Here is a 14,006-nt window from a genome sequence, read left to right as displayed (position 1 = left end):
GAAACCCAGACAGAAGTGGCCCAGGGGCCGTCTGTCCCGTGGCGCCAGGCTGTGCTGTCCACGGGGCATCTCAGGTGAGACCCCCAACTGTGGAGCCAGCCTTAAGGGGGAGGAGGCCCGCACAGGATCTGCACAGCTGCTTCCCCTGCATTTAGCCCTCTCGCACCCCTGGCTGATTCCACACCCGAGCAAAGACAGACAGACAGATGAGTTGGGGAGATCACGTTTATTGTTTAGAGGTCACAGGTCAAGTCACTCTTCCACCCCAGGAGGGGAGGCAGATGCCCTGGGTGGGGGGGGGCCACCAGGGCGGGGGCCCAGGGAGGGCAGGCTCCTTTATTCCACCTCTGGAGGCACCCGGGGCCGGGGGGAACGTGGCTCTGCCCCACCTGCCCCCAGAGCAAGGGCGTGGAGCCCCACCCGGTTCCTGCCCGCTGGGGAGGGCAAGGAGACCCAGAGGGGCAAGTCTTGGTCTACAGACTGAGGGGCAGGCGGGCAGCACCGCTGGGGGCTGGTTCCACGTCTTGAGGTTCTGGGGACGCAGAGAAACCAAATGAGACAGAGACGGAAGGAGATGGGTGGGGGAGCATCAGTGCGACCTAGACCACCCCCTGCATCACCCAGCCGAGGCAGTAGGGGTCTCACCTCCCCACCCACCTCTGGGCCGGGCCGGGCCAGGCGGGGCAGGACAGGGCTAGAGCTCATCGTGGTTGCCCTCAGCAGGCGGTTCCGGTGGTGGCTCTGGGCAGGCAGCCGGTGTCATCAGCTCCATGAGGTACTCGCAGCGGCTGGGCTCCGTAGTGCTAGTCACCACTGTCTCCTTCCCACACAGCAGGCGCACCTGGGGCGGGTGGCGGGCAGGCGGGGCTCGGGCAGGCTCGGCGGGCCTGGGTCCCCCGTACCGGCCCCACCCACCGGGCACTCACAGTGGTGGAGCGGTTGGGACCCTGCCAGCAGCCCGTGCCCTGCTCATACTTCATGGCGCTGAACTTGTCGTGGTCGGGGCCGGCCCACGAGCCCCAGGTGCTGCGGGAGAGTGGGGTGCTGAGGGGGGCCGGCCGGGCGGCCAGGGGGACCAGGGGCTGAGAGGGGGGCCCAGCCTGAGCCCACTCACCCGAGGCTGGTGGGGGAGCCACCGAGTTTGGGTTTCTGCGAGACGAGCTTGAAGGGGCAGAGCCGGTAGACGTACCTGTCACGGGATGGGGTGCGTGGGTGGGGGGGACCCGGCCCCAACCTCCATGACATTCCCCCCCCCCGGCAGGGGGCACACAGGTACCTCAAACTCCAGTGACTGCTCCTAAGCCCATCCCCCTCACTCCCCCCATCCTTGCTCAGGCCCAGGACCTCCCAGCCCCCCCACCCCGCCTGTCCATGGGGGACGCACTCATTGGTGGTGAGCTCGTAGCACTGGCTGTACAGGTAGGCAAACTCGCCGTTGGGACCAAAATCAAAGGAAATCTCCTGCTCCAGGTTCCTAAAAGTTGAGGCCAGGAGCTTAAGGAGCAGCTGGGGACGCCCCAGCCCGACTCAGGACAACACAGGAAGGCCCGTTCCGGTGGCAGAGGGCCTCTTGGGGGCTGGGCTCTGCTCCCCATCACCTGGGGACCCTCCCAGCAGGAGCCACTGCCACCTTGCCCGAGGTTGCCCGGGCGACTCCCCATTACCACCTCCCCTGGGGAGCCCAGCAGCAGGCAGCTGTGGGGCCAGTGGAGACATGGCCTTGCTGCGGCCACACAGGCACCCCGTACCTGATGGACTCCTCCACGTCCTTCAGGGACCGCTCGGCCTCATCAAACTTGTTGCGGGCCTCCTGGGCAGCTGGTGGGGGCAGGGAAGGAGGTCAGAGGTGCCCCTACTCCCAGCCAGGAAGAGAGGGAAGGGGATGCCGCAGACACGCCGGCTTCCCCCAGCCCCCCGGGCCTGCTCTGGGCGAGGACTGGGCCCAGGAAGACCCTGTGGGCCTCGCCAGCCCCAGGGCAGACCCCACCCCACTGCCTGGGCTCTCGGCTCCCGAGGGAGCAGGGCCGGGGCTCCCAGGGCCCAGCCCCGGCTCCTCACCTGCCAGGGGTGAAACAAACAAGCAACAGCCCGTGAGGAGGCAGGAGGGCCCCTGGGGCCAGTGGAGGTGGTGCTAGCCCTCCCCAGGCCCCAGAAGCCCCCTCCAGGCCACCCGAAGTCCCCTGCGCTTGCTCGGGGCCAGCCCCAGCCCGCCTCTGGGAGCAGGTAAGGCCTTTTCTTGGGCCCCTGCAGGTGCAGGTGATGCGGAGGCGTTCACCCCTCCCAGGCTCCACCCTCACCATTGATGAAGGCCTGTGTCTGCTCATCGTAGGGCGGCATTTTGTCCTCCTCTGTGGGGCTGGCTGTCTGGGGGGGCACGACTGGGGATGGGGTCTCCTGGGGGGTGGGGGGGACAGAGTCAGCGAGTGACCCCACCCCGGCCCCATCACTCCTTTCTCCCCTGAACACACACCTTGGGCTGCTCCCCCTGCACCTGGGAATCCTCTTCCTCCCCCTCCTCCCCCTCCTCCTCCTCCTCTGTCTCCTCTTCTTCCTCGTCCTCCTCCTCTGTGGGCTGTGAGGGCACCGGGGGCTGCTCCTCCTTGGGCTCCGTCAAGTCGGGTGCAGAAGGCGACGGCGGGTCGGTGGGCAGCACCTGGCAGACGTGTGGAGCAGTCAGTGCTGTGGACTCGGGAGTCCACCTCCCACCCCCAGGGCTTGGGTCCAGGCCTCGTGTCTCTAGCCCTTCCCAGGAGCCTGGCGGGAGGGAGGGACAGACAGCTGGGGGCGGGGCAGCCTCTGTGGAGGGGGTGGGGTTGCCCAGCTGGCCAGGGTGGCCCGGCGCCAGAAACAGAGGCTGTTCCCTCTTGAGGCATCGAGGGGGCGGGGGGAGGGGGGGCAGGACCACATCCCTTCCCCTCCCCCCACTGACCTCGGACCGGTACTTGTCCCGGATGGCAGCCCAGATGCGGTCAGAGAAGGAAGCGGCATCTGTCTGCGTGTCTCCACCGAGGAGGGTCTGTGTGCGTTATGTTGGGGTGGTGTCAGGAGCAGGACCTCCACGTGCCCCCCTGCACCCCAGGCACTCTCGGAGGGGGTGGGGGGAGCCCTCAGGCCGTGGTGCCAGGCACAGCACGCCCTGACCTCCCATGGCCAGGCCGGGGCCAGGCCGGGTGAGGCGCGGCGGCCAGAAGGGGGCAGCACAGGCCTGTGGGAAAGGAGGGGGGCCAGAGAGGTGTCGGGTGGGGACTGGAGAGACCAGGGAGGGAAACTGAGAGGCAGGGGCACCAGAGGTGCCCAGGCCCTCGGAGACAGAGGCAGAGGGGCAAGGGGGCGCAGTGGGGACCAGCAGGGCAGCAATGGACGGGGGACCAAACCAGCAAAGACAAAGAGCTACAGGCCCAGCCGTGAGGAAGGTGAATCAGGTACGGGCGCTTGGCGGAGCAGGTGGGGCACGCGTATGCGGAACCTGGCTCCATCCCGATCAGACAGCCCTGGGCACCTGCGTGACCCCACCAGGTCCCAAAGGGCAGGGAGAAGCGGCCCCGGGCGTCTGCCCTCCTGCTCGCTCACAGGGCCTGGCCGCGTCAGCCACGGTGGGCACCCCAGCGGCCCTGGCCTGCGGCCAGCGGGGCACCATCCATGGGAGTAGCCCACAGCCAGCCTGTCTTGGGCCCCCTGGCCCTGAGGTCACCGTGGGGCAATCCCCTCCAGGAGTCCCAAGTGAAGGGGCCGGTTGGGTACCTGGGCTTCCCCTTCTGACAATGCCCCGTCCCCATCTGTGTCCAGCTCCGGGTGGGTCTGCAGCTCGGCCACGGAGACCCTGCAGGGGCACAGGCAGAAGCCAATGGAGGGGTGAGCCCACTGGCTCCTGGCCAGCTGCCCGCCTCCCCCTGCCAGGGACCCCCCCCCCGCCGCGAGAACTTGCTTCAGGACCTTGGGGCAGGGAGGGGAGAGCAGCAGGAAGCTGAGAAAAGATGAAGTCTGGGGTTCGGCCCCCTCTGGCCCCCACCCCCCAGGAGAAGCAGCCACCCCGTCCCCGCCCTCCTACCCCCTCCTGAGGCTCCACAACCCTGAGGGGCTCAAGGGAGGGAAAGACACAGGGGTGGGACTAGGAGATACCTGGACAACCCTGTGTCCCCCAAGACCCAGCTTCCACTTCCTTCCACCCTTAGAGCCCAGCACATCGAAACTGCCCTTGGCCTGGCGCCCTCCCCCCAGCCAAGCCCCAATACCCACAATGGCCCAGGCACCACATCCTGTCCCTCCACCCGCACCATCGCCAACCAGGGTGTGGACTGCCCCCGCCCATTCTGCCCCCTTGGTCCCTCCGAAGTCCCATGCCTCCCACCAGGGGGCTGCCCAGCCTCCTCGCTCCCGACAGCCCACCGTCCACCAAGCCCTTTGCCTGGGGTCAGCCGGCAAGTTCAGGGGCGCAGGCGGGATTCTGACTTTCACCAAAGTGTCCCAGGCCACAGAGTAGGCTTGTGAAAAGTAATGGGATCCCTCGTCCCCTCGCCCAGCTCCTTGAGGGGGTGGTTTTCCTCATCTCCTCCTCCCGGGGTTGCTCTAGACCCACCTTACACATGAGCAAGCAGAGGCTCCTTTAGAGAGGGCTTGGGACCAGCTCGGGCCCTGGGGGCCCCAGGGCGAGGAGGTGGGCTCTGGCTGGTTTCTAAAGGCGGGGAGTGGGAGGAGGGAGCCCAGGGCAGGCAGCGCCGGCACACTCACGCCCCATCCATGTCATCGTCCAGCTCCTGGAAGGCACTGGTCGCCAGCTCCTGCTCCCGCTGGGCCTTGGAGGCGGCCAGCTGCTCTGTGGAGGGACCAGCTCCATTATCCTCTGCACCGCCTACAGCTCCCGCCACCCCAAAATCTGCCCTCCCCAACGCCCCAGGGGGGCCGCTGTATGCCCGGCCCTCCACTGGGTGCTGGGGCCCTGAGTCAGGCCGCTATGGGGGTGGGAGCAAGGAGATGACAAGGGCTGGCCGGTGCAGGGGCAAGGGGGCCAAGGAGGTAGGAAGTGCCAGATTTGGGGGAGATCCTGAGGGGCTCTGCAGATGGTTTGAACGATCGGTGACTGTGAGGGGCAGGCGGGGGACCATGCATTAGGTTTGCCATGTCCGGGAGGCCCCCACGGGAAGAGGCCAAGCAGGAAAAAGGTCAGGGGACGGAGACTGGGGTGGGGGGGCAGCCAGGCGAGGGAGACGTCCTGGGGGCCCAGGGGAGTGTCTCGGGAGAGGGGAGAGGCCACCTGCACGGAGAAGGGGAACTGGGCGCGGCCAGTGGACACAGGGCCTCAGCCCCATATCTGCTCTGATGGTCCCTCCTCTGCCTGTCTGTCTCATCACCAGCCGGCTCAGGTGGGGTTCAGGAAAGCAGCCACATGAAGCTCAGCCCTCTACATCAGGACAAGTGGCCTGTGTCCCAGAAGACCCCACAAGACCCCAGCAGACTCAGCCGACACCGTCCTCACAGATGAGGGCCTGAGGCTCAGGTGGATGAAGGGACCTGCCCATGGGCACCCAGCTGGCGAGGGGCAGAGGCGGGGGCCCAAGCCGGGCCGTCTGCCTCCAGGGCCCGTGCTCATCCCCACCACCCTCTGGAAATCTGGGTCAAACCCTGGCATGTTACCCTTGAACCTGAGTCGGCAACTCCATGCTGAGAACTCGGGCTAAGGGAAACGGGGCACGAGTACACCCAGCCTTGTGTAAAAGGACGCTCGCCGTGGTGCAAAACAGTGGAAACAGAAGCAAAGAAAGGGCAAGAGTGAATTCACTTTTTTTCTTCTTTTTTTTTTGGGCCGCTCTGTGGCATGCAGGATCTTAGTTCCCCAACCAGGGATCAAACCCACGACCCCCTACAGTGGAAGCGCAGTTTTAACCACTGGGCCACCAGGGAAGTCCCTGAATTCACTTTCTAACACATGGCCCAGCAAGAAAACACCAGGAACCTGGCACCAAAGATGAATGATAAGAAAACACCGGCAACTTCAGTCACAAAGGGCCAACATCCTAATACACAACAGGCGTTTACAAACAATGAAGACCAGCACTGAGAACCTGATAGAAAAAAATGGCACCTGGATTAAATAAATCCTGCCAGGGTCATACACTGGAATAGACACAACTGTTAAAAGGAAGTAGGAAAAATAAAAATAAATAAAAAAATAAAAAATAAAAAAAAGGAAGTAGGGTCCAGACACAAGGCTACAATGTGGGTGACCCTTGACAACACGATGTTCGGGGAAAGAAGTCAGTCACAAAGGCCACACACTGCCTGGTTTTGTTGATATGAAACATCCAGAACTGGAAAATTCATAGAAACAGAAAGCAGATGAGTAGTTGCCAGGGGCTGGGGGGTGGGGGGATGGGGAGGGACTGCTTGATGGGCATGGGATTCCCTTTTGGGGTGATGGGAATGTTCTGGAACTAGATAGCAGAGATGGTTGCACATTGTGGATGTACTTGATGCCACTGAACTGTACTCTTCAAATTGGTTGAAATGGTAAATTGTACATTTTGTGGATTTTACCACAATAAAAAAAAAGTGAAGGGTCAGAGTGAAAAAAAAGGAAATGAGATACACGTAGACATAGCACAACACCCATACACCATGTAGACCAGTGCTGTCCAAAAGAACGTTCTACAAAGATGGACATGGTCTACATCTGCTGGCCAAAACGACAACCACCAGCTACACGTGGCCATTGAGCACTTGAAGTGTGGCTTTGGGGTCGACACCCAGAGTTACTACCCTCTGAAGAATTGCATCTCTGCCTGGGATGGACAAAAAAGGTCTGGAAGGTTTCACATCTCCTGGTAGAGGTTAACCTGGAGGAAAACTCTCTCCCTTTCTACTTTACTACTTTCAGGATTGTTACCCCAAAAAATCTTTTTAACGGAGAATATGGAAGTCAGATGGAATATTTTAAATCACATGGAAACTAGGAAGAAATAGAGCAGGGAACTCCCAGCCTTCTTTCAAGGCCCCAGTCACATCCCACGTCTCTCACACACACTCACACACCCCACCTCCGATGATCTGGCCTTGGAACTCATACCACCCTTAAAAGTCCGAGCTGGGTGACCCCATGTTGTGCCTGGCCCTTGACAGGTCTGACTTGGTCACCAGCTACTCACTCCAAAACTCAAGAGGACAAAGAAAGTAGAAGCAATAAGACCCCAGCAAAGGAGGGTGATTCCAACCCTCAGCTTTACCTTTCCAGCAAACAACCCCACCTGCTTACAATACCCCTCCTCCATTTCCCTGTGAGCAACCACCCACCGACTCTCAGGCCTGACCAATCAGAACCCGTGCTGCACCTCCTGGCTCCAGGGATTGGTTCATGGGCAGCCACGTGACCTGGGACGAGCCAATAGGAGCTTGCCCTGGAATTTGTGTTGGGACTTGTGGGAAAGTGGTATTCTCTACTTGCTGGGGCTGCTGAGCCAGAAGGAAATAAACCTAGTGCTGCTTGTGGTTGTGCTGGCACAGGAGGGCAGAGCCTGCCTGGGAGGGAAGCCCACAGAGAAGGAGGCAGAGCCCAGAGGTGGAGGGAGGACTCATGCCATCCAGGGAGCCTAGGGTCCCACTGGGCCTAAAGCTTCCACTTTTTATGAAGTGGGTTCAAGTTGGGTTTTTGTCACATGTGATCAGAAGGGCTGATCTCAGGAAGGAAGCTGGAAAGTCTTTGTGGAGGCAGTGCCATCTGAGGGCTTGGGGCACAGTGGGACTCACTGATCTGCTGCTCCCATTTCAAGGTGAGCAGGGCTGCAGGACGGGGCCTCATGTGTCACTGCTGAGCACTGGGCCTACAGCCCTCTAGACACCTCTGTGTTTGCAGTGGGAATGGCTGGAGCAGAGGCCTGGGAGCAATAAAGGGCAGCAGTTTCAAGGAAAAGGCAATCAGACCCATGTGGTGAGTGCACAGGGTGCAGCACAGGGAGAAGTACTCGACTTCTCGACGCCGGGGGCATCGTAACCAGGCAGTGGTGGCCCAAATGCTGTCCCACCCAAGGCACTGGGGAGCCAGGAAGACTGCTGGGCAGAAGAATGGCTTGGCCTGATGGAAGGAGGCCATCAGGAGGCCAGGGCAATGCTGGGCCCTGAGCCAGGCAGGAACAGGCAGATGACTCAAGCCTGCAGTTAAGGGACAGGGTCTGCAATCAGAGAGATTTGGGCATCACCCTAGCCGGGCGAGGCCTCAGCTTCCTCATCTGTGAAACAGGGCTACGTCTGGGTGCAGTTCATCGGGAAGGGAGGCAGCAGCAACACGATGATCCTGATGAAACAAGCACTGGGTGCTCTGGTCCAGCTATCATCAGTGTGGGAGAGAATATCAGTGTCTTTATCAGGGGTCGGGAAACTTTACTGTAAAGAGCCCAATGCTAAATATTTTAGGTTTGGCAACCCATAAGATCTCTGTTGGCAACCACTCGGCTCTGTAGCTGTATCACAAAAGCAGGTGATGTTAGGTAAATAAAAGGGAGAGTCTCCTCTCACTCCCCCACATGGCCTCCTTGCTGCTCCTTAAAAACTAGACAAGATGCTGCCTCAGAACCTTTGCACCTGTTCCCTCTGCCAGCACTCCCTCCCTCCCTCTCCGGGCAGAGGGCTTTCTCTGTCTTGTTCAATCCTGTATTGCTGGCACCTGGGGTGTACCTGGCACATGACAGGTACACAGCAAATGCTTGTTAGATGAATGACTGAATTACTGATTATGAGAAATCAGAGCAGAGATAGGAAAGGAAGGGAGAACACAGCAGATGCTCAAAGAGATGGATGAGATCACAGAATGGCCTCAGAGAGAAGACTGCCAGTTCCTGGTCACCAGCCCGGTGACCAGCTGGAGCCACGCCTCCAAATCCTCCCAGCAATGCTTGCTCTTTTAACTGGCCTGGAATGGGTTTCTGTCCCCCCTCTCCCTTCTATCCTCCTTCCACCATGTGCCCCTGCACAGAGCAGACTGAGAACAAATGCCAAGGCTTCAGATTTCCCATAACAGCAGCACAATCTACCAACAGCAAGGAAATGCTGGACAAAGCATAAGAAAATCATCTTAAAACCAACCAAGACAGTAGGAGTTTCCAGGGCCAACAGGAAATCAAGAAGGTAAGAGAATATGGAAGCCGCTTTCACCCTAAGGGATTTTGCCAATCCTGGCAAATGTGGATGTCCATTTTGATAACTTGTGAGGGAAGAGAAATGAAAATCAAAGTCCAAGGTGACCCCCCTCCAGCATAACTGTGACCCCACGAGGCTCCCCTCAGGGATAAGCTGGGCCAGAAATTACCCAGCCTATGCTCAGACCTCAGCTCACACTGCCTGAGAGACTGGAAGAATCTCCAGCCTTGAATTTGGATTCAAGGGATCCCTGAATGGTAGTGCTCAGAGATGGCAGAAAAAAAAGCCCCTCCTCTCTAGAGAAGGACCTCTCATCCTAGACTGCAAGTTACCCCTATTAATGACTTTTAAACACAGTGACCAACACACAGTCAAAGATAACTGGGCACGTGGGGAACTAAAGTGCCATGATTTAAAAAAATCAGCAAAACCACAGACGAGAGATAACAAGCAGGAGGCTCCTGGGCCCAGACTCTTCCCAGCCAGGGGCCCAGGGCAAGTCATGGCCACCCTGGGACATAGTGATGTACCTTCCCACAGCTTCCGGTGCTGGTCCTTGGCCTCCTTCTCTGGCTTCTCAGCTTCTTCCTTCAGTGTCCGCAGCAACTCCACCTGGTCCTCCAGTGACTTCTTTCCAGCCTGCAGCTCAATGAGCTTTTTCTGGGTAGGCAGAAGACAGGGGCCAGCTCTCTTCCTGTTCCACCCTCTTCCTCACAGACTGCCATCTCCCTGCCTCTATTTCACAGGGTGGCCACAGAATCTTTTCAAAATACACACCCCTCTCTGGGTCTCCCCCTTTCTGTGGTTCCCTGCAGCCCACTGGAGAGAAACCCAAAGATGTCAATGTAGCCCCCGAGGCCCTGCATGACCAGGCCCCTGCTCACCTCTCCAGCCCCATCCACCCCATTGCTATCTTAAACTCTAAGATCCAACTGCCCTGACAACATTCAGAGCCCCACTCTCTGCCTCCAGTTCTTCACACGTGCTTTCCTTCTGTCTGGAACACTGCCTGGCTAACTCTGAATTACCCAACAAATTTCAGTTTAGATGGAGGCCTCCTCCTCCAGGAAGTCTTCCCTGCTTCCTACCCTCCAAGACAGGTTAGGGGAACAGAGGGACCAGGCAAGAGTCTTCTCTATGCCTTACAGCCCCAAACATCCCTTCTCCCCTCAGCCCTGGCTATCACTTTGTCTGTGTGTCCCTCCCACTAGCTGATGCACTCTTGAGGCAGTTCCACCTCTAGCTCCACGTTTGCTTCTAGTCATGATGCACGAGCCCAGTGCATCCTGGGCTTCTGTGGCTATTTCAAAAAGGAGTGTGTGTGCTGGGTGGACTCCAGCCTAGGGATGGGGGTCCCAAGCTGTAGGGTCTTAGCCCAAGCCCGCACGGGATCACTTTCCTCCCAAGACCTCAGCCTGGTCTGCTGCCAGGATCCTCCCACCTGCCCAGGAGGGCAAAGATCACCGGGAGCCAACCTCACCATGTGGCTCCCCCAGTATCCCCTGAACTCGGGAAGTATCTCACTGGCCCTGAATTCACTGCCCCATGAACTCGGGAGGTACCGCACTAGCCAGGCCATGGGGGTGGGAGAGAAAAACCTGGAAGCTGCCCAGGGCAGAGAAACAGAGCTGGAGCCCTTACTCAGTGGGTCGGGCAAGAGCCCAGGAGGAGTGTTGAGGACTCTGACCCATCAAACAGCCGAGGGGGTGGCAGACGGGGAGGGAGAGCCACACCCCTGGGGGTACACCCTCTTCTGGCCCCCCCAGCACCCACCCTATTGAACCAACCTGACTGCGACTGACTGACCCCCATCTCGAGTCCTCCCCCAGACTGGCAAGCCATGTAGCCACTAGCCCTAACTTACAGACGAGAGAACCCCGGGACCGGGATGCAGAGGAGTCCCTCCTGTCCTAGGGGCAGCAGAGCTCCTCCGAGCCCACTTCAGTCCGCGCCCAAGGCCCAGGTCGATGCCTGTACTGGCTGCCGCCCACTTGGTACCCGCTTAAGCGACGACTGAACGCCAAGTGGACAAACGAGTGAATCAAGGCGCAGAGAGACAGTAACCGGCCCCAGGACACGACGAGTCGGGAGCAGACGTCAAGCCCAGCCGGCCTCCTCAGCCCACGCCTCCAGGTTGTCCTGGGTCAGCCCCACCGGGCCCCTCACCTGCTTCTCCTCTCGGGCCTTCTTCCAGTCCTCAATTAGGATCTTCTTCAGGCGGAACCCCTCGCGGGTCACCTCTGCCATCTGCTGTAGAGTCTCTCTCTCCTTACGGCCCTTCTCTCTGCGGGGAGGGGACACACGGGCACGGTGGGGTCGGGCGCACTTAGCATCCACCAGGTCTGCTTCTTCCAGAAGGGTTCAACCCCCATGCCCTCACACGCCCTATGCGGGCAAAGACAGGAGGGCCAACCCTCCTCCCCCCACCTCCCCAGGCTCTCTTGGCCTCAGGGTCCCTCATCCCTGTCCTTGTGGGGAAGGACAACGCGCAGGGTTCGTCCACCCTCAGGGTCGGGGAGGGACTGGGGGGTGCTGGCATGTGGGGCTGGAAGGTGGCTCCCAAGAGAGGGAGGAGAGAAAAGCACAGAAGTCCTGCATGACCCTGCAGACCCCCAGACACAAAGGGCAATCTGGCCGGTAAGCACTGTTCTGCTTAATCCACTCTCTATTTAAAAGATCTTCCATCAAAAGAGTTTACATGAGTATTGGGACTCTCAGCTTCTTTGAAAAACAAATCCAGCCCTGCCACCTGCCCTCAACTCACAGGAGTGGAGGGCAGCTGTGCCTTTAGATGTCACAATCCCACCACTCCCTACTGCCTTATACGCAGCCTGTTTAGATTACCCGCCTGTGGGCATTTCAGTTTTCAGGTCCTGCTGCAGAGCGGAGCAGTTATAAGCACGCAGTCTCAAGTTAGACCGACCTGGGTTCAAGTCTCGGCTCTGCTATCTCCTAGCTATGTGACCCTGAGGAAGCCATTCTCCTTTCTAAGATTAAGCTTCCTCATCTGTTGTTAGACAAACTGCACCTGCTTCCAGGCCAGAGAGGAAATTGCTGATGGAGCATTCACAAGGCACCTGACACGGGGTGAACACTCAGTACACAAGAACAGAAAAGAGAGGGAACCTGATTCACCCAGCGGGGCAAGGCAAGGTCTGAGGGGGGGGGGGGTGGATGGGGAGGTGGGGGGGTGGATGGGGAGGTGGGGGGGTGGATGGGGAGGTGGGGGGGTGTCACCTACGTACTTGCAGGTGTTCTCACAGACGATCCCGCTGTTGTATTCGTCCGTCCCGTCGCAGCAGTCTGAGGGCAGAGGTGTGGGCACCATTGGACCCGGCAGTGCCTCTTCCCTCCCTCCACCCAGCACCCTGTTCCCAACCCCAGGGTGAGCTCATTCACCACAAACTCCATCGTTGACCCATCTGGAAGAGATGTACAGGGGCTTGTAGCCAGTGTTGGTGCAGTGGAAGCTGCCGTTGGGACAGGCGGCTGTGCCTGGGGGGAAGAAGGGAGGGAGGGTTTGTGGGGTGTGCTCAGAATCCAGCGTGTCACACCCACCGCGTACACAGAAGGAACAAGGAATGTGAGAGTAACTGATCCCAAGTAAGAGGAGCAAAGAGAGCTGCACGCTCGGGGCCTGAAACAAAACTCTCCAGTGCTCCCTCCTGCCTCTCCTCCCTGAGGCCCTCAGAACAGGGCCCAGCCAACCCCCTCCCCCTCCCCCTCCGGGCTCCCACAGCACCTCCCGCTCTCCTCACCAAACCACTGACCACTCGCGTCTGTGCCCGCTTCCCCCCACTCAACAGGGAGCTGTCTGAGGACAGGACTGGGTCTGTTTTGCTCACCGCACAGGACCTGGCACTCACCAGCGGCTCAATAAATGCATGATGAATGAACGAATGAAGAAAGAGCTCACCTGGTTCATCTGAGCCATCCTTGCAGTCACAGTAGTCGTCATTGACCTGATCAAAAGGGACACTGGCAGAGCCATCCAGGCAAGTGAAAGGCTTGGACTCGTCGTAGAAGTGATGGTCTGGGGAGGGGGGGCAAGGGGCTCAGCCCAGGGCAAGAAGAGGCCCTTTCCACCCAATGGCTCCTCTCCCCCCACCCACCAGTTGAGCATTGCCACCTTCCCTGCCCAGAGACCAGAACACTGAGACCGAAGGCTGTTAAGTGCCTCTCCCAGGACCCTCCCACACCCCACCCCGACCTCTGGCCACCTGCAGTAGCCGACTCACTGGTGAGGGAGACGCCCCGGGGTCGCTTGACCTCCACGGCCCAACACATGGGCAGCAGCAGCAGCAGCACTAGTAACATCTCGCTGGAGCCTCGGAAGCCGGAAACGGGTTCTGTCAGAGGAAGGAGGCTGCTGGGAGATGCGCTGTGCCCTCGCGCTGCAGCAAGAAAGGGGCGGCAGGTCAGTGGGAGAGGGCGACCTCCAGCCGAAGGAAGGAACCTCTCCCTCCAGCCAACTGGATTCCTCCATCACTTCCGCGCAATGAGGGCTCATTTTGCTTCCCATACTGGGGGCGGGGGGGGGTGGTCTCCCCAATCCTGCCCAGTGGAGGGGAATCTCACTTGGCCCAAATCAATGGTGGGGGGGATCTCAAAACCTCCGCTCCCCATGAGTAGGGGGTGGTTAGCTATCCAATTCCCGCCTTCGACTGCCCCCAAGAGGAAATTGGGGTGCCCTCCCGCCCACTAGTTCACCACCTACACGAGGCTGGGGCAAAGGTCAATATCCACCGCGCCCCCCGACCCAGCAGCCAACTGTTCCTCCTGCAGAAAGAAAGCGGAAATGTGTGGAAGCATCACTTCCGGTGTCACGCTGCGCTCCCTGAACGGCGGTTCGTGGCCGCCATGTTGTGAGTGGCAAGTGGCGG

The 14,006-nt window shown here is 59.8% G+C and overlaps 1 protein-coding gene across 6 annotated transcripts; it reads right to left on the bottom strand.

Moving 5' to 3' along the window:
* Nucleotides 1-211: 211 nt before the first annotated feature.
* Nucleotides 212-13,992, bottom strand: PRKCSH (PRKCSH beta subunit of glucosidase II). 6 transcript variants are annotated; one of them, XM_082454462.1, is made up of 18 exons: nt 13,841-13,992; nt 13,362-13,517; nt 13,040-13,156; nt 12,523-12,618; nt 12,369-12,426; nt 11,290-11,407; nt 9,654-9,783; nt 4,729-4,813; nt 3,742-3,820; nt 2,930-3,016; nt 2,471-2,653; nt 2,298-2,394; nt 1,749-1,818; nt 1,385-1,474; nt 1,115-1,189; nt 927-1,026; nt 646-841; nt 212-532 (listed from the first exon to the last, which is right to left on the bottom strand). In XM_082454462.1, the coding sequence occupies exons 2-17, from the start codon at nt 13,438-13,440 to the stop codon at nt 695-697; spliced, it is 1,611 nt and encodes a 536-aa protein (XP_082310588.1). In that variant the 5' UTR covers nt 13,441-13,517; nt 13,841-13,992; the 3' UTR covers nt 212-532; nt 646-694. The 6 variants fall into 6 exon arrangements, with proteins under 6 accessions (XP_082310588.1, XP_082310591.1, XP_082310587.1 ...); XM_082454465.1 differs by having other exon boundaries at nt 658-841; nt 2,492-2,653; XM_082454461.1 differs by having other exon boundaries at nt 658-841; nt 13,841-13,991.
* Nucleotides 13,993-14,006: the final 14 nt, after the last annotated feature.

The sequence above is a fragment of the Balaenoptera physalus genome (assembly GCF_965194825.1).
Source record: "Balaenoptera physalus genome assembly, chromosome: 3".
NCBI classification, from domain to species: domain Eukaryota; kingdom Metazoa; phylum Chordata; class Mammalia; order Artiodactyla; family Balaenopteridae; genus Balaenoptera; species Balaenoptera physalus.
This window is presented reverse-complemented; position numbering and strand designations above follow the sequence as displayed.